The following is a 24,704-nucleotide window of genomic DNA, read 5'->3' on the forward strand; positions in this document are numbered from 1 at the left end:
ATCCATGGCCTACATCTAATAGCTGTTACTCTCATCCCTCTAGTCAGCATTAGCTGAAATTCCGCCCCTATGAATCTTCTCATATTATTTATAGGAGATTTATCCACATAGCTAGTGAGAGACCAAAATTTTCTAATTATATCTAGCAACATCACTTTCCAGTTTTCAGTCTGTTCAGTTTGCCAGACAATGTTTTGCCAAAAACAAGGTTTGCCAAAAATGCTTTGCCCAAAGACAGAGGAGGCATCTGTAGCATGTGCTGACCAGACTCTATAAAAGAGTCCTTGAATCTGGGCAGTCCTGTCTTCAGAGAAAACTTCATGGTAAGTGAGTGTCTGTGACTAGCAGAAATGGACAGCATGTCTGCAGTCCATTTGTCCCACTTCATTCCTGCAGTCCTGGTGTAAATATGTGTGCCTGCAAGCATTTAAAGTCTGTGACAGAATGCACATTTGTACATTAAATTTGTGACTTGCTTATGAAGTCCTGTGCAGCAATAATGAGAAATCTGCATTTTCCATTTCTGCTTTACAGCACGGATCATCTTCCAGCCTGCAAGGCATCTTCTTGTATCATAAGAGGTAAGAGCCTAATTTACACATATTTAAGTGACATATGAAAAGGTGGCATATTACTGTAGAATTGTTATTTTGTGGTGGCAGATTTCTGTACAATTGTGTAGGCAATTGCAATATGCCCTGTTTTCCTGGACATTGCTCTGTTATGGTAAATACAGCATGCTTAAGGTTGGGTAGGCTGCTCATAACAAGCAAGCCTTCCAAAGTGTCTTTGCTTGAATTCAGTAGCCACTGATGCCATGCTGGGAAATGCTTCTTGGGGATTCCTCATGTTTAATTATGGATCAGTGAAGTAAATGATCTGTTCTGGCAGGAAGTCCAGCTAGATAAAGGGAGCTGATAGAACAGCTGATTGCAAAATCTTACAAATTTGCAATAAACTATGTGTATTACTGTATAGGATATACAGTGTATATTGGTCGGAAATTGCTAAGAAAATACCTATCAGCCTATACTACAGGGTTATAATCTGCATGTGACTCTTATGTTAGGAAACTTGCAAAAATGTAAAAAACAACTCACATACTTAAAAAAACAAACAAACAAAGAGATGTCCTTCTATTCCTCTGAAAATAAATTGAGTAAAATGGAGGCTCTGCATGCTACTAGGAACTGTGTGAAGTTATGACATTTGATTGGTTCATTTAGGTAACTAAAAGTCCTAACATGACATCTAAACAACTTTCCTGTCTGTTCAACTACCTAGGAACTCAGGTGCTTTCTATTACTAGGCATGCAATGTTTAATTGGGAACTCAGTACTGCATTTAGATATTCATCATTGATTTGTAAATTTTTGAACTGAGGCTGATAAATTTTTGGTATAATTATTCCCAGAAACAGTTGGCATACAAGGAAATAATTGGTGATGCAGTATTTTAACTTACTGGATTGGGGCTTCCTGCCGTGGGGAGCCAGTTCCAGTGCCTGACCACCCTCTTGGTGAAGAACCTTTTGCTAATATCCAACCTGAACTTGCCCCAGTACAGCTTCATGCTATTCTCTAGGGTCCTTCAAGAGAAGCTGAAGGACTGAGGTTTGTCTACTCTGGACGTGGAAATAAAGACTCTTTTTGTCTTCTTCAACAAACAGAGGTTATACAGAAAAAAGAAACAAGCTCTTGTTGAGTGTGCAGAGTGAAGGGATGAGGGGCAACAAACACATGTTGTAGCAATAGGAATTCTGATCAGGTATTTGGAAAAAAAAAGTCACCATCAAGGTGGTCAAATATTAAACGGGTATCCAGAGAGACTAAGGAATCTCCATCCTTGGAGATAATCAAAACTTCACCAGAAAAGCCTCTGAGTAACTTGATTTGATGTGTATTGAACAAAAAGATAGACCAGAGAACTGCCTGAGATTCTTCTCAGGCAAACCCTTCTATAATGCTCTGTAAGTTTTCCAATAAACCAAAGGGCAACAAAAATTGTTGACTCATTTGGACAATATATCTGCTCTTTCATAGTGTTTTCTGCTGACAAGCCCCTCCATAACGATCAACCATGTCTTCAGATTCTGAGATGGCCATCTTTGGGGAGGCAGCTCCCTACCTCCGAAAGTCAGAGAAGGAAAGAATTGAAGCTCAGAACAAGCCTTTTGATGCCAAATCATCTGTCTTTGTGGTACATCCAAAGGAATCCTTTGTAAAAGGGACAATCCAGAGCAAAGAATCAGGGAAGGTCACTGTCAAGACTGAAGGTGGAGAGGTGAGTGAAAAACAAGGCTGAAAGACACCATTTGATTCCCACTCTGGGCTGTAAGCTGACATACACTGATCTTTCATTTTCTTGGCAGACTCTGACCGTGAAGGAAGATCAAATCTTCTCCATGAACCCTCCCAAGTATGACAAAATTGAGGACATGGCCATGATGACCCACCTCCACGAACCTGCTGTGCTGTACAACCTCAAAGAGCGTTATGCAGCCTGGATGATCTACGTAAGTACCAGCAGCTCTCTTCCTTTGGGTAGCTGGAAGGCCTGCTGTGCCAAGCTGAGCAGAAACCAACGTGCTGTCTCCCTTCCTCTCAGACCTACTCGGGTCTCTTCTGTGTCACTGTCAACCCCTACAAGTGGCTGCCGGTGTACAACCCGGAGGTGGTGTTGGCCTACCGAGGCAAAAAGCGCCAGGAGGCCCCTCCACACATCTTCTCCATCTCTGACAACGCCTATCAGTTCATGCTGACTGGTGAGTGGTTCTCAAAGTTATTCTACTTAAAAGATGTTTTAAATGTAAGCAGAAAATTTTCCTGATAAATATGCTGATTTATATTAACACATCTGTTTTTGTTGTTGTTGTTTTTGTTTTTGTTGTTGGTGGTTTTTTGTGTGTGTTTTTATTTTTTGTATGTTTTATTTCAGACATAGTATTAATCACTGCATATTTAAACAGTCATTTTACATCAGTATTTCTAAAGAGGAGGTTTAATGCCATAGGTAGTTAGCATATTAGGAAAAACAATAAGCAGAATGGAGCAGATAGAGAAAGGAATATAGTTATGCCTATAATGAAATGTTGAAAGGGAACAGGGTACAAACTCCATATGTTATTTGAAAATTCTGCTTCTGCTCTAAACACAATCTGTGTAGCAGAAGTAACAAAATAAAAATGGAAACCATTCACTCTACTATGCAGGAGAAAAAAGATCATAACAGTATAGTGAGAAAAAAACACAAGTCTGTTCAAGGATTTTCAGTGTTCATAGGAAAGCATTATTTTGCAAACTGAAAAAACTATTAGTAGTAAAGGAAGTTAAAATATATATATACTTTTTCTGAGTATAATTTACATGTATTGCGCTAATTTTCAATCTTATTTTGTTCTTCATTTCCAATGTCTACTTCTTTCTGCCTCTTTCACAGACCGTGAGAATCAGTCAATCCTAATCACGTAAGTATGCTCCTTGCTGGGGTCCTTGCAGGGCTGCCCCATGCCCAGGGACCACACACTATCTGATTCTCTGTCTGGTTTGACAGTGGAGAATCTGGTGCAGGGAAGACTGTGAACACAAAGCGTGTCATCCAATACTTTGCAACAATTGCAGCTAGTGGGGAGAAGAAAAAGGAGGAGCAGCCTGGCAAAATGCAGGTGAGCTCTTCGGACAGACAGACTCAAGACTCAGCCCATAATTGCTGAGTGAATTAAATACTGTAAATGTACAATTATCATCTTGTAGGGGACACTTGAGGATCAAATCATCAGCGCCAACCCCTTGCTGGAGGCCTTTGGTAATGCCAAGACTGTGAGGAACGACAACTCCTCACGCTTTGTAAGTTTTTGATAAGAGATTTTGACATTTATTGATGAACAAGAATGTCCGAACAGAACCTGTCACTTCTGAAGTGACATAGTAGGATAGTTTTATTCCTTGAAGTCATATTTTCCTCATATTTTGTTTGACTAAAAAATATCTGTCTAATTAACTGTTTAACTGTAGAAGTGTAGCACAGCAAACAAATATGTACAAAGAGTGATCATTTAAATATGTGTAAATGTATTTGTTATTTAGAATTTATAAATGTATATATAAACTCCTAGTATCTGTCATACAGACTATAGATACAAAGCTGTGTACATTTATATAATGCAAAGAAAGGAAGAAAGGGAGAGAGAGAGGAAGGAAGAGACTAACATACAGGAAAGAATTTGCCTGTATCCAATCCACAAAATATTAATCTGACTTTGCTAGATATAGAACTGGACAGGTTTAGTAATTTAACCGTTCAGACCTTGATATGAGCTGCCTGGGAAGGGAAAGTGACAAGAGTATCTTCAGACATACTATAACAAACTTAACTGCTCTATGACACATATTTTTGATCTTTTTAATTACAGAAAGCCATTAGTAAATTCTACTAGATAAGCTGTGAATGTTCTTAAGAAATTGCAATACCAATTCACGGTTGCAGCTTTAAGTTTTGCATTCTATTGCATTGTCCCTGTGCCCATGGTTCAGAAAAGAAAAGCTGCCTTCCATTGTTCTACAAGATCCAAAAACTCATTTTAACACTTACATGTGTTCCATTAAAATTGACCTTCACTGCATCCGATCTCATTAAGGACTGAATCCACTGCATCTGGGCTTTCTCTATATACATCTGTTCAAACTCAGGCACAAACGAGCTAACAAATGTCTACTTTAGTGGTTTTCTTGCTCCTCTTCAATCAGGATATCAACTGAATAACAATAACTTGTCTCAGATCTTTATCTTACTGTTGCCAACATAGAGCTGTCTCTTAGTTTCACTGTTCTTGTATGTGTGTTATGTTTTCTTTTGTTCTGTTTCTGTTTGTTTTTGTTTGTTTGTTTGAGGGGGGACAACAAATTCACAGATCTTCTAAGTTGAAAACCTGTATGGAGACTGTATGGTTACATGCTTGTGGCCTTAGTGAAATTTCAACATACATTTTTTCTTTTCCTCTCAAGGGCAAATTCATTCGAATTCACTTCGGGGCCACAGGCAAACTGGCTTCTGCTGACATTGAAACTTGTAAGTGATCTCCTGGCATGATCACATCTCTTCCCAAATTCCTCCTTCCATATGCTGTCATGTGCCTAACTCTTTCTGCCTTCATTGTTAGATCTGCTGGAGAAGTCCAGAGTCACTTTCCAGCTCAAGGCAGAAAGAAGCTACCACATATTTTATCAGATCATGTCCAACAAGAAGCCAGAGCTGATTGGTAGGAAGGATCATTATATCTTTTTGAGGATGATTAATGAGCAATGGCTCCCCCTACTACCTAGCTGAAAACACTAAGCCTGCGTCTTTCTTCTTTCTGCTTTCAGACATGCTTCTCATTACCACCAACCCATATGACTACCAATTTGTTAGTCAAGGTGAGATCACTGTTCCCAGCATTAACGACCAAGAGGAGTTGATTGCTACTGATGTAAGTTACACATAGAAATTTTATTAATTGATTTGATACGTTTAATATATGTGGCATTTACATTCACTGAATCTATTGCCAGAGTGCCATTGACATCCTGGGTTTCACTGCTGATGAAAAAACTGCCATCTACAAGCTGACAGGGGCTGTCATGCACTATGGCAACTTGAAGTTCAAGCAGAAACAGCGAGAGGAGCAGGCAGAGCCAGATGGCACAGAAGGTATTAATAAAATATAAAACTGTCAATAAGAGAAACAGTAAAGTAGTTGGCAGGTGGTGGTCAGGCACATTGCTCAAATTCACTTTTATAAAAACATAATCTCAGTTTCCATAGTAATCATGCTTCTAAATTTCCCTTCAGGCTACCGCAGTATTGCAGTTTTAGAATTTGTACCTCTGCACTTAGCTCTTAGAGAACATCCACTGTTCACTGATTACTTCTCTGCCATTCTCTCTCTCTCTCTCTTTGCATATAGTTGCTGACAAGGCTGCCTACCTGATGGGTTTGAACTCAGCAGACTTGCTCAAGGCACTGTGCTACCCCCGAGTCAAAGTTGGGAATGAATATGTGACCAAGGGTCAAACTGTGCAGCAGGTTACAAACAGCTGGTGACTGGGTACCTCTGGCTTGATTTACTGTCTTACTCTGGATGCTCTTCTTCTGCTGCATTCTTTTTTCTTCTAGGTGAACAATGCAGTGGGTGCTCTAGCAAAAGCTGTCTATGAGAAGATGTTCTTATGGATGGTTGTTCGCATCAACCAGCAGCTTGATACGAAGCAGCCCAGACAGTACTTCATTGGTGTCCTGGACATTGCTGGCTTCGAGATCTTTGATGTAAGGAACACAGAAATCATAGTAAAGTCTTCAAAAGGCAATTAGGGGTCAAGATAAAGCAGAGAATTATGGTTTGGGGGTTTTTGGTTTCTTTTTGAAAACATGCCATTCACTTACAATTTCAAATATGGGTTCATATTTTATTGCAGAAAAAGTGGAAAATATATATTTTTATTGCAAAAGTGAAAAAAAAATTATTGCAAAAGCAGAAAATTTGCAGTTGTGTGGAAATGCTTGCCTTTTCTGAATATGTCATTGATTTTACACCAGGTAAAAGTACAATCTTCAAAGATTTTTCATGTAATAGCTTTCTGTAGTATAAAGGGGGAAAATAACTGCTTTTTATATAATTACCACAAATGCTGTAGTTTTTCAATAGCTTGAGCATATTATTGAAAAAAAAATCATCTGACAAGTTGTATAAAGATACCAATGATACAGTATCACATATTGTGTAAACAGAAAATTAGACCTAAGTCCCACACAGATTTATCCCAAGGCTTTGGAAAAAGAAGGCAATGTATACTCTTTGCTTCCGAAGACCCATAGGGCGATTCCAATAGGAAGAGATTATTGACTGCCTTTAGTGCAGGCATAAAAAGCAGGCACACAATTTTTTATAAAACTTTAGATAAAGAACCTGAGTGCAGGCCACTGCTGGAAAACACTTGTAACATCTAATGTTTTTTGTTAGGGCAATGGGAAAACATACATAAAACCTTGTTAGGGATAAGACTACTAAATTATTTTGGAATTTGATTTAAAAATAAGTGATAGATGTAAACATTAGTCAGGTAGAAAAGAACAACCCAAAAAAAAAAAAAAAAGTGAATGGGATCTTTTAAAATCTTTCACTGGGCATTCCTGTGTGGGATTGAGTACACAGGAGAAAGCATTACAGAGATTGCTGCATCTTGAGTATGAGTAAATCTTACCTTTGCACTGAGCAGTTCAACAGCCTGGAGCAACTGTGCATCAACTTCACTAATGAGAAACTGCAGCAGTTCTTCAACCACCACATGTTCGTGCTGGAGCAGGAGGAGTACAAGAAGGAAGGAATTGAATGGGAGTTCATTGACTTTGGGATGGACTTGGCTGCTTGTATTGAGCTCATTGAAAAAGTACGTTCTTTGTGTTTAAAATATTATTTCTTGTTTGTGGCAGAATTGTAGGCTTTTACCTCATTTTTTTGCTCTAGTTCAGATTTCTAAGTAATTTCTAAGGACTTGATTAGGTTATGAATGAGGTGCATTCATCTTATCATTTAAGTACATTAATATACATTTTTTTTAAATGACCTGTAGTTTTACCTGCCTGGAAATAGAAAAATAAATGTGATCACACATAATCTGATGGCAAGGATTCTCTGCAGATGTATTTTCTAATGTGCAAAGATTTTGAAAGAGCTCTTTTCAGAAACTCAGGCACAATATTCAGGATCAGGATTATGATCTCAATATTAATGTTGTGATTTCAGAAATGCAATTTGTAATTAAAATCAGAGATGTACATATAAAAAAAATGGTATTGGATTAACAATGCTGAATAAAAACATAGCTGTGAGCCAGCACTATTTTGTGTAACATTATGTACAAGAATGAGAAGAAAGATACCTCATCAAAAATAAGATTTCAGGAAGCATCTGAAATACCTACTGATCTATTGAACAAAGGTTAAATTTAGTTAGGCACCTTTGTCTACATGAAGTTAATGTGAGAAAGGCTTAATGCAAAAATAAAAATCTCCTTTTTAACCATCAGAATTTTATTTTCAGACACTTCAAATCACATTTCATGTAAAAATGTATGTCCAAAAGAACAACAACAACAAAAAAAAATCAATTTCTAAAATTCCTATGCCTTACTCTAGTCTCCTTATGAAATCAGAATTGTATTTAACTCTATTTTTTGTTGCTGTTTCTCATAGCCCATGGGCATCTTTTCCATCCTGGAAGAGGAGTGCATGTTCCCCAAGGCAACTGACACCTCTTTCAAGAACAAGCTCTATGACCAGCATCTGGGCAAGTCCAACAACTTCCAGAAGCCCAAGCCTGGTAAAGGCAAGGCTGAGGCCCACTTTTCACTTGTGCACTATGCTGGCACAGTGGACTACAACATCTCTGGCTGGCTTGAGAAGAACAAGGATCCCCTGAATGAAACTGTCATTGGATTGTACCAGAAGTCATCAGTGAAGACACTGGCCTTACTCTTTGCCTCTGCTGGTGGAGAAGCAGGTCAGTTCTCTGAAATGTCAACACTCTGGTGCACAGTGGTTATGCAAAATTGTAGAATCATGAATGGTCCAAAAACCAAAATATATTGTTATCTTCACTTTATCAGAGGCTAGTGGTGGTGGTGGCAAGAAAGGTGGCAAGAAAAAGGGTTCTTCATTCCAGACTGTCTCAGCTCTTTTTCGGGTAAGTAAAAATTCAATATGTTTTTATCTTTGAAAATCAAAATTGGATTTTTTTACATCAGAAAAGACTGTAGTACTAAGTCAAGAAAAGAAAAGAGAAGAAGTTTTTTTGGTAAAACTATGAAGTAGACAACCTCTGTTTCTCATTGTGTCAAAAGCAACATTTTATCTTATCTTGGCAGATGGTTTTCAATATTTAGAGGGGAACTTTGATTGAGGTGTTACCATTATTATGTAGCTGAGAATTTTCAGCTGAGTGCATATCCATTGTTAGGTGCATGACCTTTTAATGACAAGTTCAAGGAACCTAGTAGTGAGAACCGAAGATTTTCTTTAAACGCATACCATATTGTGGTCCCACAGGAGAACTTAAATAAACTGATGACCAATCTACGGAGCACTCACCCCCATTTTGTCCGTTGCATCATACCAAATGAAACAAAAACACCAGGTAAGGCAATCCAGCAGAAACAGATTTTCCACTGGCACAGCCATTCGCTTCTATGCTGAAAACTGGTATTTATGCTTTAAATTGCTAGGTGCCATGGAACATGAACTAGTACTACACCAGCTGCGCTGTAATGGTGTGCTGGAAGGGATACGAATTTGCAGGAAGGGATTCCCCAGCAGAGTCCTCTATGCAGACTTTAAACAGAGGTGAGAGTGTTGCACTTCTCAGCATAATAAAAACATAGTTGGTTCATTCATTTAGATTTATTCAGGTTGGACTACATTCTCCAAAATAACTGTTGATAAAATGGTTGGAATCAGTATCTACTGTGTGTTGATTGGGAAGCTCAGCTTTATCTTGCTTTTTTGCTTTTCACAGGTACAAGGTGCTTAATGCCAGCGCTATCCCAGAGGGACAGTTCATTGATAGCAAAAAGGCTTCTGAGAAGCTTCTGGGGTCAATTGATGTGGATCACACCCAGTACAAATTTGGTCACACCAAGGTACAAACTCTTCCTGACTCAATCACTATGTGCCTGTGCCTAGTTCTACCTGGCAGTGATGTGTTGCAACGTTCCCTTTCTCAAGGTGTTCTTCAAAGCTGGGCTGCTAGGGCTCCTGGAGGAGATGAGGGATGAGAAGCTGGCACAGCTCATCACTCGCACACAGGCCAGGTGCAGGGGCTTCCTGATGAGAGTGGAGTACCAGAGAATGGTGGAGAGGAGGTAGACATTGCTCATCTTCAGTTAGAGTCATTTTCCTCTGGGGGAAAGCGTCACCATTCATCACACTGAAAATAATCAATGTATAATTTCATTATGCTTCAGGGAGTCCATCTTCTGCATCCAGTACAACGTTCGTGCATTCATGAATGTCAAGCACTGGCCCTGGATGAAGCTGTTCTTTAAGATCAAGCCCTTGCTGAAGAGTGCAGAATCTGAGAAGGAGATGGCCAACATGAAGGGGGAGTTTGAGAAAACCAAGGAAGAGCTTGCAAAATCTGAGGCAAAGAGGAAGGAGCTGGAGGAGAAAATGGTGTCTCTGCTTCAGGAGAAAAATGATCTGCAGCTCCAAGTGCAAGCTGTGAGTTATTCCATTTATTTCCACCCAGCAAAAGATTATGTACATTCAGGCTCCTCTTTCCCAAACAGATGGTGAGATTATAGAAGATTATATGTCAGATACTTAGTGAGGTGTGCATCATACTGACTGTGAAACTGCATAAAATAATGTCTGGCAGTAGCCTGGTGAGTCCTTTGATACCCAGTGCAGGGAGTTCTAGGTAGAACTCTGTTCTCTTGCTTTATAAGAAACTATCTACAGCTGAGTAGGTGAGTCCTGCCGGTTGTACCTCCTTCACCAAGATATAAACCATGAATACATTCTGGACATGAAATGCAATCTAGAGTTCAAACTGATGTTTATAATATTATAATGCTTATAATATTATAATATCAGTTATAATGCTTGTAATATTATGATATCAGTTACCAAACTGATGCTTATAATATTATATATCAGCTTCTTGATAACTACGGGTTATTCATTCATTCATTCATTCATTCAAGTGGGAAATATGACTAGAAATGTCTTCTCAGCCTAATGAAGCTCATCTTCTAATGAAGTCTAATCTCTTGGGGCTGTTCTATGGTGTTTTACTATGTACAGGAGAGTTCAGTATTCCCTGGGATGATGAAAAGTAACAGCCTGGTATTGGTAGATGTTGGAAAAGGTACACTTCCTAGTGAAAAGGCTTTCTGAGCCCTGCCCATCCTGCAGTGCTTTAGTTTATAATCCTTAAATATAAAACACATATGCTAAATTTAAAGAACATATGTATGTATAATAAAATTAAAGCAGCTCTGGGTAGACACTTCATATCTCTGTATTCTTTAGACTTGAGTAAAGCACAGAACAAGAAAGATGAGTAAGCAAAAACAGATGACTAAGCAAAATCTTTCACTTCTGGGTACTGTAGTTATTTGCATCTGCAACCTGGATTTTCATCACATGCCATATGGTAGTTGTGTTATTAGTAATATCCTATGAACCTCATGCACACAAAACAAACAAACAAAAAAAACCTAGAAAAATTAAGTATCGTTTAAAAATATATTCCACCAGTGTTTGATATTCAAAACCCATCTTAGAAAGAAAACCAAAATTACTAATTAAGTCATTGAAATCACTAAAATTACCTAATACATTCACATTGCCCATAGTTTCATAGTGATCTGGGTTTTGAGTTAGAAAGTGGGAAAGCTGAGGATTTTTTTCTTAGTCCAAATGAGAAAAATAAACACTGGTTTTAATTGTCTTACTTTTAAAGTTGTCTGTCAATTAAACTTACTCACTGCAAAGCTATCTTAATGAAATATCAAAGACTGAAGGAATAGAGAACAAGCTGAAATCAGCATTGAAAACTACAGGCACGGTGTCTAGAAACTAAGTATGCCTCTACAGTATGTGCAGTAAGCTTAATGAATGTAGAAAAGAGATATTCTTCTTTCTGTGACATTTTAATCCTGAACATAATAAAAGCTTTACCTCTCAATGTAATACTTGGTCCACCATAAGTGAATTACAAAAAGGAAGCTGCTTTGTACTATTTCTAGTACAAAGGAAAAAAGCCTGTAAATTTGTTCCACTGACGAAAGGAGTAACAGAGATGAGGAGTGTCAGGCAAGGAGGTATCCTCACAGCTCACAATTCTTTTAGACATTTTTTGAAAGAACTAAACAAAACAACCCTTATTTCTAAGAGACGTGCATTTTTTTTTTCTTTATTCCCCCTAAGAAAATAAATTGAAAAAATAGATCAGCTGTTTGTGTGGAAGTGCAAATCCAGATATAGAATTTAGATGTCAATTTACTGAGATAAAAGATAAACTTCAAAGAATTATATAAATTTATAAAATTTAAATATTTTGTATCTCCCCACAAGGAAGCAGATAGCTTGGCTGATGCTGAGGAAAGATGTGATCAGCTCATCAAAACTAAAATCCAGCTGGAAGCCAAAATTAAGGAGGTGACAGAACGGGCCGAGGATGAGGAAGAAATTAATGCTGAGCTGACTGCCAAGAAGAGGAAACTGGAGGATGAATGTTCAGAGCTGAAGAAAGACATTGATGACCTGGAGCTAACCTTGGCCAAGGTTGAAAAGGAAAAACATGCCACCGAAAACAAGGTATGAGGCAGAAGACATCAGTCATACTGCGCTATTATGGGAGTCTTGTACCTACTTGCTTTAATTACACTTGCTCCTTCTCATCAAAGGTGAAAAACCTCACAGAGGAGATGGCATCCCTGGATGAGACCATTGCCAAGCTGACAAAAGAGAAGAAAGCCCTCCAAGAGGCCCACCAGCAGACACTGGACGACCTGCAGGCCGAAGAGGACAAAGTCAATACATTGACCAAAGCTAAAACCAAGCTGGAGCAGCAAGTGGATGATGTAAGCACATGTGCCTCCAGCGAGACAGGACAGGTATGGAGTTCAACCTGCCTGGCATTAATGGTGTCGTTGTGTTTAGCTGGAAGGGTCCCTGGAGCAAGAGAAGAAACTGCGCATGGACCTTGAAAGGGCTAAGAGGAAACTTGAGGGAGACCTGAAGTTGGCCCATGATAGCATAATGGATTTGGAAAATGATAAGCAGCAGCTGGATGAGAAACTGAAGAAGTAAGTGTGGTTGTGGGACACCTGAGTGTGGGTCAGGTGCATTTATTAGGTAGTTTTATTTGGATGTTAACACTGTGTTTCTGTATGCTTTGTGCAAAGGAAAGACTTTGAAATCAGCCAGATCCAGAGCAAAATTGAGGATGAGCAAGCCCTGGGCATGCAATTACAGAAGAAGATCAAGGAGCTGCAGGCAAGCCTCTGGTCCTTCCCTTCAGCCCTTCAGAAGGACATCAATACAAGTAGGGCACGAGTGTGAAGGGTCTTGCATTTTCCCCAGGCCCGTATCGAGGAACTGGAGGAGGAAATTGAGGCAGAGCGAACCTCTCGGGCAAAAGCAGAGAAGCACCGTGCTGACCTCTCCAGGGAGCTGGAGGAGATCAGCGAGCGCCTGGAAGAAGCTGGAGGGGCTACAGCAGCTCAGATTGAGATGAACAAGAAGCGTGAGGCAGAATTTCAGAAGATGCGCCGCGACCTCGAAGAGGCCACGCTGCAGCACGAAGCCACAGCTGCCGCCCTGCGGAAGAAGCACGCAGACAGCACAGCTGAGCTTGGGGAGCAGATCGACAACCTGCAACGAGTCAAGCAGAAGCTGGAGAAGGAGAAGAGTGAGCTGAAGATGGAGATAGATGACTTGGCCAGTAACATGGAGTCTGTCTCCAAAGCCAAGGTATAATACAGATCTATAAGGGTATGTGCTCAAAGGTACACTCTTCACATTGTATCCCGTGAATCCTTCTCAGATCTTGATGATGTAGGTTTCTTTGTGTGTGTTGGACTTTTGTTTGTTTGGTTGGTTTGGTTTGGTTGTTGTTGTTTTTTAAGAGTAACAGTGATAGAGTACCATGTTTATATGCAGGCAAACCTGGAGAAGATGTGCCGCACACTGGAAGACCAGCTGAGTGAGGTTAAGACAAAAGAAGAGGAACATCAACGCATGGTCAATGACCTCAATGCTCAAAGAGCTCGTCTGCAGACAGAATCAGGTGAGACTTTCACATCTCTAGTGTGCAAATGAACAATGACAGGGAGTTAATGTAGAAATGAGCCTTCTGGACATATGGCCTGTCCAATACATGCTGTCCTGTGAGGAGAAGTTTGTCATAAGATCATAAGTTTCTGTAAACACTGCTAAATATCTTATCTTAAAGCCCCAACTGCCCACAACACTATAATCAGTGGCAATGAAAGTCCGGTGTATCTGCAAACTTTCCCAGGTGAATATTCACGCCAGGTGGAGGAGAAAGATGCTCTAATTTCTCAGCTATCAAGAGGCAAGCAGGCATTCACCCAACAGATTGAGGAACTCAAGAGGCACTTAGAAGAAGAGATAAAGGTGAGGAGGCTTTCCAAATTCTGTTTTATCCATTGGATTCCTCCTGACCATGAGGTACTTCAGACACCTATGAGATTACAAAAATACCATGGGAGAAAACCGTGCTTAGCTAGTACAGGGCAAGTCTTTCCATGCTAGCTTTGCAGTCTGTTCCCTTCTATCTGTTAATTAATCCTCTTGCAAATTTCCAGGCCTTTTCCCAGAACTGCTGTCGTTTCATATAGAAGAATAAATCAATGTCCAAAAACATTTCAATCAGGACATTTCCATTCAATGTCCAAATACTCTTGTCACTTGTCACCTCAGGCTAAGAGTGCCCTGGCCCACGCCTTGCAGTCTGCTCGCCATGACTGTGACTTGCTCAGGGAACAATATGAGGAGGAGCAAGAAGCCAAGGGAGAACTGCAACGTGCACTGTCCAAAGCCAACAGCGAAGTGGCCCAATGGAGAACTAAATATGAGACAGATGCTATTCAGCGCACGGAGGAGCTGGAGGAGGCCAAGTATGTGGAGAAAGCAGGGAAGGCTGGCAGAAAGTAACAACAGAAATTTGTGGAGACCACTCTAATACTGTCAGGAAGAAAGCCAATGCAGTGCTTAGAGTGGAATGACAGGAGGAAGGCAAATGCATCTTGTAATGTATGTGAGTTGGAATATGAAAAGGACAAAATGTGTAGGAATCAGAGAACTGCAGAATGAGAACAGGTATGGTTTAGGAAAAAAAAAAAAAAAAAAAAAAAGACAAGAGATTTGGGGTATAGACTGTGAAGTGGTAAAGCATGCTGTTGAGAAAAAAAAAAAAAAAAAAAAAAAAAAAGTAAGATATACTCTTTTTTTTTTTTTTGTTAACTGGGAAATGTGCTAACCATTTCCTAGGAAGAAACTGGCACAGCGCCTGCAGGATGCAGAGGAACACGTTGAAGCTGTCAACGCCAAATGTGCTTCCCTGGAAAAGACAAAGCAGAGGCTGCAGAACGAGGTGGAAGACCTGATGATTGACGTGGAGCGATCAAATGCTGCCTGCGCAGCTCTGGACAAGAAGCAGAAGAACTTTGACAAGGTATTCTGGCCTCTGGCCCTGTTCTTCCTGGGCAGGGCATCCCCTCACAATTGCCACATCCATACTCACGCCCTGTTGCTCCTCAGATCCTGGCAGAGTGGAAGCAGAAGTACGAGGAAACACAGGCTGAGCTGGAAGCTTCCCAGAAGGAGTCTCGCTCTCTCAGCACGGAGCTGTTTAAGATGAAGAATGCCTATGAGGAGTCCCTGGACCACCTGGAAACGCTGAAGCGTGAGAACAAGAACTTGCAGCGTAAGTCACTAGCCCTCTGCTGCTGGCTGTATTTTCTCACAAGCCAGCCTGTCCTCCACTCCACAAAGGTCCTTGACCACAGGTCTGCAAAGGTACCTGTCACGTTCGTGTGGCTGGTATGGTCTTTTCCTTCCTTTATGCCCTATGTCTGACCATGCCTTGTTTCACCCTTCCTTGCAGAGGAGATTTCTGACCTCACAGAGCAGATTGCAGAGGGAGGAAAGGCGATCCACGAGCTGGAGAAAGTCAAGAAACAGATTGAGCAAGAGAAATCTGAAATCCAGGCTGCCTTGGAGGAAGCTGAGGTACATGCCCATAAACACCGATTTCCAGACTGGAGTACTTTGGAACACTGTGAATGATAAAAGCTTGGGAATTTCAAACAAATGTCACTTCTTTGTTTCTACTGGGTCTGGAGGTCTGGCCTCAGTATGTACATCATCCACAGTGAAGGAGCCCCTTTCCTTTTATTTTATTAGACATAATTTGGAAGATAACTTTAGGAAGAAGCATTTTAAAAGGATTTTAAAATTCAGTTTCTTTGTTATTCAGGCCTCTCTAGAACATGAAGAGGGGAAAATCCTGCGCCTCCAGCTGGAGCTCAACCAGGTCAAATCTGAGATTGACAGGAAGATCGCAGAGAAAGATGAGGAAATTGACCAGCTGAAGAGAAATCACCTCAGAATTGTGGAGTCCATGCAAAGCACCCTGGATGCTGAGATCAGGAGCAGGAATGAAGCCCTGCGGCTGAAGAAGAAGATGGAGGGAGACCTGAATGAAATGGAGATCCAGCTGAGCCATGCCAACCGCCAGGCTGCAGAGGCACAAAAGAACCTGAGAAACACACAGGGAGTGCTCAAGGTATGGCAATACCAAACATATTCACCTCTTTCTGACATCGCTAAAAATATCTGGTACAGTATCAGTTCTACAACTATGTGAACATAGGCAGGTAGGCAGTGATGAAGCTCCAAGAAGAAGTCTGAAGGAAATCAAGAGAGACTTCAGGGCCTTAGGAAAACTTGTTAAGGAGGTTAAAGATCGGGAGCACAGGTGGTATTTTCCTCTATCCCTCCAGAGGCAGGGAATAATGAGGCAAAGAACAGGAACAGCCAGCAAATCAATACCTGGGCTCCAAGCCTTTGGAAAAGGATCTTTGGTCAGGATTTAGCAGGGCTCATTGATAGGGCTTTAAACTAGATTTGAAGAGGTAAAGGTACAAAAACAGGCTTGACAGACAAGCCTGGGGGTGGTATGACAGTGGTTATGAGACAGTGTGGTAGCAAGCTCCAGCGCACTGCCATCCCAACTGAGGCAGGAGATGGACAGTCAAGTCACGGCAAAGATTAAAAGGACACTGTCAGGTTAGAAATCACAAAAGTATCTGGGAATGGTCATATGGGAATTAGGGCTTCTCCCCTAAAAATGTGACAGGAGGACTAACCCAACTTAAGCACATCCACACTAATGCATGCAGTATGGACAAGAAACAGGAGGATTTGTAAGCCATTGTGAGGCAGGAAAACAATAGAACATTTGTCATCACAGAAACATGGTGGGATGGTTCACGCGACTGGAGTGCTGCAATGGATGGCTACAAACTCTTCTGAAGGGATAAGCTAGAAAGGAGGTCTACCTAGACTTCAGCAAGGCTTTTCACACCATTTCCCAAAGCATCCTCCTGGAGAAAATGGCTGCTCATGGCTTGGATGTGTGTACGCTTCATTGGGTTAAAAGCTGGCTGGGTCACCTGGCCTAAAGAGTCGTGGTGAATGGAATTAAATCCAGATGGAGGCTGGTCCCTAGTGGAATCCCCCAGGGCTCAGTACTGGGACCAATTCTATTCAGTACCTTTATCAATGATCTGGACAAGGGGATCGAGTGCACCCTCAATAAGTTCGCAGACAACAAGTTGGGTGTGAGTGTTGATTTGCTTGAGGGCAGGAAGTATCTGCAGAGGGATCTGGGTAGGTGGGACTGATGGGCCAAGGCCAACTGTATGAAGTTCAACAAGTCTAAGTGCTGGGTCCAGTACTTGGGGTACAACAACACCATACGACACTATAGACTGAGGGAAGAGTGGCTGGAAAGCTGCCTGGAGGAAAGGGACCTAGCAGTATTGGTTGATAGCCAGCTGAATATGAGCCAGCAGTATGCTCAGGTGGCCGAGAAGGCCAAGCGCATCTTGGCTTGTTTCAGAAATAATGTGGCCAGCAGGACTAGGGAAGTGATTGACCCTCTGAACTTGGCTTTGATGAGGCCATACCTTGAATACCGTCTTCAGTTTTGGGCCCCTCACTATAAGAAGGACACTGAGGTGCCGGAGCACATGCAAAGAAGGGCAACAAAGCTGGTGAAGGACCAAGAGAACAAATTTTATGAGGAGCAGCTGCAGGAACTGGGGTTGTTTAGCCTGGAGAAAAGGACGCTCAGGGGAGACCTGATCGCACTCCTATAGGAGCCTAAGGCGGCTATAGCAAGGTGGGGGTGGGGCTCTTCTCCCAAGCAATAAGTGGTAAGACGAAAGGAGATGACCTCAAGTTGTGTCAGGGGAGGTTTAAGTTGGATATTAGGAGAAATTTCTTCACTGAAATGTTTGTGAGGCATTGGAAAAGGCTGCCCAGGGAAGCAGTTGAGTCACCATCCCTGGAGGTTTTCAAAAAGCATGTAGACGGTGAGCTTAGTGACATGGTTTCATGGTGGACTCAGCAGTGCTAGGTTAAAGGCTGCAGTGGATGACCTTAGATGTCTTCTCCAACCTAAATGATTCCATGTTTCTATGAATAGGAAATAGGAAAAATACACCTCCTACTTTCTATTTCCTCACTCACAGGATACACAGATACATTTGGATGATGCTCTCAGGACACAGGAAGACCTGAAGGAGCAGGTGGCCATGGTGGAGCGTAGAGCAAACCTCTTGCAGGCTGAGATTGAGGAGCTGCGGGCAGCCCTGGAGCAGACAGAGAGGTCAAGGAAAGTGGCTGAGCAAGAACTAATGGATGCAAGTGAGAGAGTTCAGCTCCTCCACACCCAGGCAAGTCCAAGGGTTGAACAAACGTATAAATTGAAAAAAGGAATAAATTAAGCCTCTTCTAATTTTTTCAATAAGAATATTGCATCATCAGTCTTTGATAACTACTATCAGCAATGGATACCCTTCATACAAACCAATAACAGAACTCTAAACAAAAGAAGTGAAAATGTTATGTTTTTCTTTTTCTTTTTCTTTTTCTTTTTCTTTTCTTTCTTTCTTTTTTTTTTTTCTTTCTAAAAATAATATATTTAAGCTGCTCTGTGAATTAACAGAACACCAGCCTGATCAACACCAAGAAGAAGCTGGAAACAGACATTGCCCAAATTCAGGGTGAAATGGAAGACACCATCCAGGAAGCCCGCAATGCTGAAGAGAAGGCCAAGAAGGCCATCACAGATGTGAGTTGGGGGCCCTTTTCACTGATGATGGTAGATGTATCCCTGCCCCCCCCCAAAAAAAAAAAAGTCTTCAGCTGCAAGACGCCTTTGATTCTTTCTTCTCCAGGCGGCCATGATGGCAGAAGAGCTGAAGAAGGAGCAGGACACTAGTGCTCACCTGGAAAGAATGAAGAAGAACCTGGACCAGACAGTGAAGGACCTGCAGCACCGTCTGGATGAGGCTGAGCAGCTGGCCCTGAAAGGAGGCAAGAAGCAAATCCAGAAGCTGGAGGCCAGGGTGCGTGGGGCTGGTATTTGTGCACAAGTGAGCATGTCCCTTGGAGAGGTACCGGAGAAGCTCCAAAGACAGATTTTTCATTGCAGGTGCGGGAGCTGGAAGGGGAGGTTGATGCTGAGCAGAAGCGCAGCGCTGAAGCTGTGAAGGGTGTGCGCAAGTACGAGAGGAGGGTGAAGGAGCTGACCTACCAGGTAAGGGAGAAGGCTCTTTATCCTGCCACAGCCTCCACACAGCACATCACCCCCAACGGAAATTGTTAACTTTATGTGTTGGCAAAACCAACTCTCTCTCTTTCCTTCTTACCAACCACTGTAGTCTGAGGAAGACCGGAAGAATATTCTCAGGCTCCAGGATCTGGTGGACAAGCTGCAGATGAAGGTGAAATCCTACAAGAGACAAGCTGAAGAGGCTGTAAGTATCACTTGAGTGGGAGCAAGAATCATTTTCCAAGAAGAATCATAGAAATAGAAGGAGGGCTGTGTGAAGGCTTATGGGTCAGCAGAGGGGTATGAGGGTGGATGTTGAATCATGAATACGGGAGGATGAGGAGATCTTTGAGAGGGTTCTGGGTCAGCAGTGATAGATAGGAAACAGGAGGTCTGTGCTTTCTCTGGGCAATCACCACAGACCATTAAGGCCCAGGTGTATGAGGAGTGAAGCCCCTGCCCGAGGCTCCTTGCCACCAAGTCCCTCTCCCCACACAGGAGGAACTGTCCAATGTCAACCTCTCCAAATTCCGCAAGATCCAGCATGAGCTGGAAGAAGCCGAGGAGCGGGCTGACATTGCAGAGTCTCAGGTCAACAAGCTCCGAGTAAAGAGCCGGGAGTTTCACAGCAAGAAGATAGAAGAGGAAGAGTGAGGATGTCTTGTGGCAGAAAAGTAGCCGGAGGGATGCACAAAATGTGAAACCTCTCTTTTCTTCTGCAGTGTCTTTGTAACTGCTTCAAAGTCTAGAGAATAAAGACCGCAGATTACTTTGCAGAAGCGGTGGTTTTGTTTATTGTAATTCAATTCTGTAGTTACTTATGGTTGTGTTGTTTTCAAATGATCAAAATGATCAAATGATTTGTTCTTATAAGTGAATGAAAAGGCTTCTGTTAGCTTAATCTATAGAGCCCTTGCTCGTTATAGAAAATCCATGGATGATTCTACTAGTTTGAAAAGCAAAATTCATGATAACTATGCTTTGTATTGCCTGATCAACTCCTGACAGAGACAGGACATCACCTTCCTCTGAGAACATCTGCAGCATTTGCAATTGCAGAGTGCCACAATGTGTGGTGGTGATAACATCCACGTCTTCCTTCTCTGAATCATGTGGAGTTACCAAAACAGGCATTGTCCCTTCAACAAGGCATGACGTGCTGATGATGCACGTACCTTTCATCCTCTAGGCACAATGTCTTAGTGAGTTCTTAAAACTGCTGTAGCATCAAATTATCTGCTAAGGTGTTGCAAAAAAGGGGTGTAAACAGTGGGATAAGTCCCTCCATGATACCTGTACCCCACTTCCTACCCCTTCTTCCAATGACCTTTGCTTCAGGGATGGGAGACAAGTAAGTAACATATGCAAATGCATGGTTCAAGTGAGAACAAACACAACACAACAATAAAATAGTGCACAGGAAATGTGCAACTGAAATGTGTTTACCTCACTCAGGCTATCCCCAACCACTCTTATTCTTTGCTTAGGACATATCCATATCAAACCTTTTACAGCCATTGTTACCTTTTATAGCCATACTAAACACAAACACATTAGTCCCTCCTTCACACAAGACACTAGCTGGCTCCTCCTCTGGCAAGATGTAGCCTTACCTTCCCTTCAAAACAAAAATGTTATTGTTCACCAATCCCTGATAGCCTAAGATTAAGATTAGTTACATTCATAGAATCATAGAATTGTAGAATATCCTGAGTTGGAAGGGACCCATAAGGATTATCAAGTCCAACTCCATTCTAGACCTAGAGTTCTCCCAGGACCAGGACTTCTATTTAGGAAGTCCAAGTCTCAGGCATATGTAGTGAAAGGCCACTATTAAAAACATACGTAAACTTCATGATAACAAAAGAGCTTCCTTTCTGCAGCTAAATCTCTCTGACTGCCTGTAACTACAATGCAGAGGTTTTCCTACAGGCACTATTCTGAGAGGACTTTTTCTTAGTCCAAGTTTACAACAGACTGCCTAAATGATCCAAAGCAGTAACAAATTCCCAGTGAACCTGGAGAAGATCCTCCCACCAGTCATGTGAGACTCCAGTGACTCTGTGATCCAACAGAAGATCTAAGTGCAGCACCTGGAAAACCCTTTTTGCTGGAGAGCCGGAAGTGCAGTGTTCTTGTTAGGACCTATAATAGATTCATGGAATGGTTTGGGTGGAAGGGACCTTAAAAGACGATCTAGTTCCAGCCTCCTGCCAATGCAGGGACACTTTCCACTAGCTCAGGTTTCTCAAAGCCCCATCACACTTGGCCTTGACCACTTCCAGAGATGGGACACGCACAGCATCTCTGGGCAACCTGTTCCAATGCCTCACCACCCTCATAGGAAAAAAATTCTTCTTGATATCTAATCTAAATCTACTCTCTTTTGGCTTGAAACTGTTACATCTTGTCCCATCACCACACTCCCTGAAAAACAGTCTCTCCCCATCTCTCCTGTAGGCCACCTTTTAGTATATATAAGGTCAATATAAGGTCACCCTGGAACTTTCTGTTCTCTAGGTTGAACAACCCCAACTTATCAAGTCTCAGTTATTTGTGTCCATTCAGGTTCCTTAGGTGATCTTGATCCTGATCTTCTCCTATAGTGGGTAGTTCTTTCTTCTCCCTGCTTCTGCTACTTTGTACTCCATGGATTGGGCTGTACAGCTAGAGCACTTGCCGGTGAAGACTGAGGCAAAAAAAGTAGTTGAGTACCTTAACGTTCTCCATGTTGAGTAGCCAGGTCTTCTGTTTCACTCATGGGGGATACAATTTCTTTTATCTTTGTTTCCTGATCCCCTTTCCCGATCCCCTCCCTGTACTCCCAAGCCATATCCCTATCATCTTTCCAGGATGTATATCCCTGTCACCAGTTTTGTTCAGTGTTTTAGTTTGGATAAGAGGCCTTGACTTAGCCAAGCCAGCCTTCTGCCTTTCTTGCCTGACTTCTTGCACGTTGGAACTGAGAGCTCTTGGGCCCAAAGAAAAAAGTCTTTAATTGCCTCTCATCTCTCAGTTGTTCCTTTTTCTGTGAGGGCAGTTTCCCAAATCATCCCATGATCTAGTGCCCTAAATAGCCCAAAGTTTGCCTTTCTGAGTTTTAGAATCTTGACTCTACTTTTTGCTCATCCTGCATACCTAAAGAGTGAGAATTGTAGTACAAGGTCATAAACACTGCAGCCTAGGCTACCCCTGATCTTGACCTCTCTGATACATTTTTGCATTGGTGGGCAACAGGTCCAATGTCTTTCCTCTGGTTGGGCGATCATCTCTACTAGGAAGTTGCCCTAGTAGTTGCCTCTAATAGTTTCCTGGATCTGGATCACCTGCAGTTTGCTATACCACTTTTTCAGCAAACATCAGGGTGGTTTAAGTCACCTAGCACAATGAAGACCTGTGAGCATGATGGTTTCTGGAGTGAAGGAAAGAGCTCTTCATCTATCAACATCCTTTCCTTGACTGGATGGCCTGTAGTAGACACCAAACACAAACTTTACATTGTTGGCTTAGTCTTTAAATTTCACCCATAATCTCTCAAACTGTGCATTGTTTTGTTTTGTTTTGTTTGTTTGTTTGTTTTGTTTTTTTTGTTTGTTTGTTTACGTTCAGAGACATCTCTGTGCAATCAATCGTTTTTTGTTTGTTTGTTTGTTTGCTCTTATTTGTTTCTTTTATTTTTGTTTGTTTGTTTGTTTGTTTGTTTGTTTTTCACAGATGGTGACTCCCTCACCTTTCCTTCCTTGCCTGTCCCTTCTGAATAGCATATTGTCATGGATTGCAGGACTCCGATTGTGTGATTCCTCCCACCGAGTTTCTGTGACAGCAATCAAATCATAGTTTTCCAGCTGGACAGTGGCTACCAGCTCCTCCATTATTTACAAGTGCAGCTTCGCATTGTTTTAACTGGCTGCACAGTCAGCCCACCCTGCCCAGCTCTCACCCAGCCCCCTCACTGCTGTTACTAATGATGGCTTCCCTCTGTGGGTGCTGCAATAGCAAGATAAGAGCTAAATGTTCCAAGGGGGCTGATGATAAGGGAGGAGAGAACTTTTATCCTACTGAAACCACACCTTGAGAAGAAACCTCCCCAGTTCTCCTTCAGGAGGATTTCCAGAGCTGCCTTCTTGCATGCCAAGCAGAGCACACCATACAGGGTCATAGCAAGACAAAGGAATAACAAAGCCTGAGCATGACTGACTACAGGGTGGCGGAACATGCTCTGTCATTAAGCAAGTGGTAATACCCTGAAACAGAAACTGCAAAATACATAGAGCTACAAGAAAGAGTGGGCAAAAGGCCATTTGTCAATGGCAGGCCAAGACAGACTAACTTTTCTCCTTTTTCCGATGAGATGTCTAAAAGTCAAAGGATCTTGGTTACTTATCGTCTCCCTGGATTTCATAAGAAGTTCTGGAACAAAGCCAACAGGAAAACTGCCATCAAAGAAGGCAAAAAGTCAGATATTGAGCAGAATTAGTTTTCAAATAGCTCCCCCTCATTCCCTCCGCCGCCTCCCCCCCCCCCCCCCCCCCCCCCCCCGCCCCCCTCCCAACTCTCCCCTCTCCAACTGGCAGGGCTGCAGAGAACTGCTGCTCCAAATATTCTGGCAGTGTCTTAGATAACAAGTGAATGACAAACATAGTTGGAAAGTTCTTCTGCCTGACCTGGCTGGGAAGGCACAAACCTCACTACTTGTCTTCTATATTAGGAACTTGTAATTCACTCAGTGCTGACAAGGAGGAAGCTTGCTGGAAAGAAAATCAATCAAAATAAAAGGGAGAGGAACTGACCAGAATGGCACGATCCCACTGTTCAGCCCACTATGCCCTGCGAGGACTGTTGGTAAAGTCCTTTTGCCATAGGCCAACCAGCCTTGTCAGTTAGGGACATTTAGCAGAGTCACATGAAAAGAGCAAGTTTTCAAAGAGAAGGACACAGTGAAGTGTACTTTTCAGAGTGAAATGCAGACACATTTGAAAATGCACATGCACACAAAGCCCCCCCGTGGGTGGAAGTGCAGGCAGGAGGAGAGATGGGAGAGCATTTCACTCAAGGATGCAGCAGGCATGTGCAGGCACCCCTGTGTATTGCCCACAGACACACATGCTCTCGCGCACACATGCATTCCCTTACAAAACTGTACGTAGCCTAAAAAGGGCTCTTTCTTGTCACCTGTAATTTCACAGTCACAAGACAAGAAACAGCTTTCCAGCATTTTCTCCTGTAAGCAGAGGTAGTCTTAGGGGCCAACCTCTTCCCTTCCGTTCTCCCTTCTAAGAAGACAAAGCCATGTTAG

At 42.1% G+C, this 24,704-nt stretch overlaps 1 protein-coding gene across 1 annotated transcript; it reads left to right on the plus strand.

Annotated features, from left to right (window-relative positions):
- Positions 1-544: 544 nt before the first annotated feature.
- LOC309885337 (myosin heavy chain, skeletal muscle, adult-like) lies at positions 545-20,062 on the plus strand (the record flags this gene model as incomplete). The annotated part of the gene is made up of 39 exons (XM_082775185.1): positions 545-581; positions 2,043-2,283; positions 2,372-2,515; positions 2,608-2,764; positions 3,439-3,466; positions 3,553-3,664; positions 3,753-3,845; positions 5,004-5,067; positions 5,159-5,257; positions 5,364-5,467; positions 5,550-5,688; positions 5,945-6,063; positions 6,154-6,303; positions 7,254-7,424; positions 8,230-8,536; positions 8,643-8,719; positions 9,082-9,169; positions 9,258-9,375; positions 9,548-9,671; positions 9,757-9,893; positions 9,996-10,251; positions 12,112-12,354; positions 12,444-12,620; positions 12,700-12,845; positions 12,945-13,035; positions 13,123-13,512; positions 13,702-13,828; positions 14,060-14,178; positions 14,485-14,681; positions 15,055-15,238; positions 15,325-15,490; positions 15,671-15,795; positions 16,043-16,351; positions 18,324-18,527; positions 18,800-18,925; positions 19,032-19,202; positions 19,289-19,393; positions 19,518-19,613; positions 19,907-20,062. The coding sequence occupies exons 2-39, from the start codon at positions 2,080-2,082 to the stop codon at positions 20,060-20,062; spliced, it is 5,823 nt and encodes a 1,940-aa protein (XP_082631311.1). The 5' UTR covers positions 545-581; positions 2,043-2,079.
- Positions 20,063-24,704: the final 4,642 nt, after the last annotated feature.

This window comes from Aythya marila (assembly GCF_965140915.1).
Source record: "Aythya marila genome assembly, chromosome: 18".
Taxonomy (NCBI): Eukaryota; Metazoa; Chordata; class Aves; order Anseriformes; family Anatidae; genus Aythya; species Aythya marila.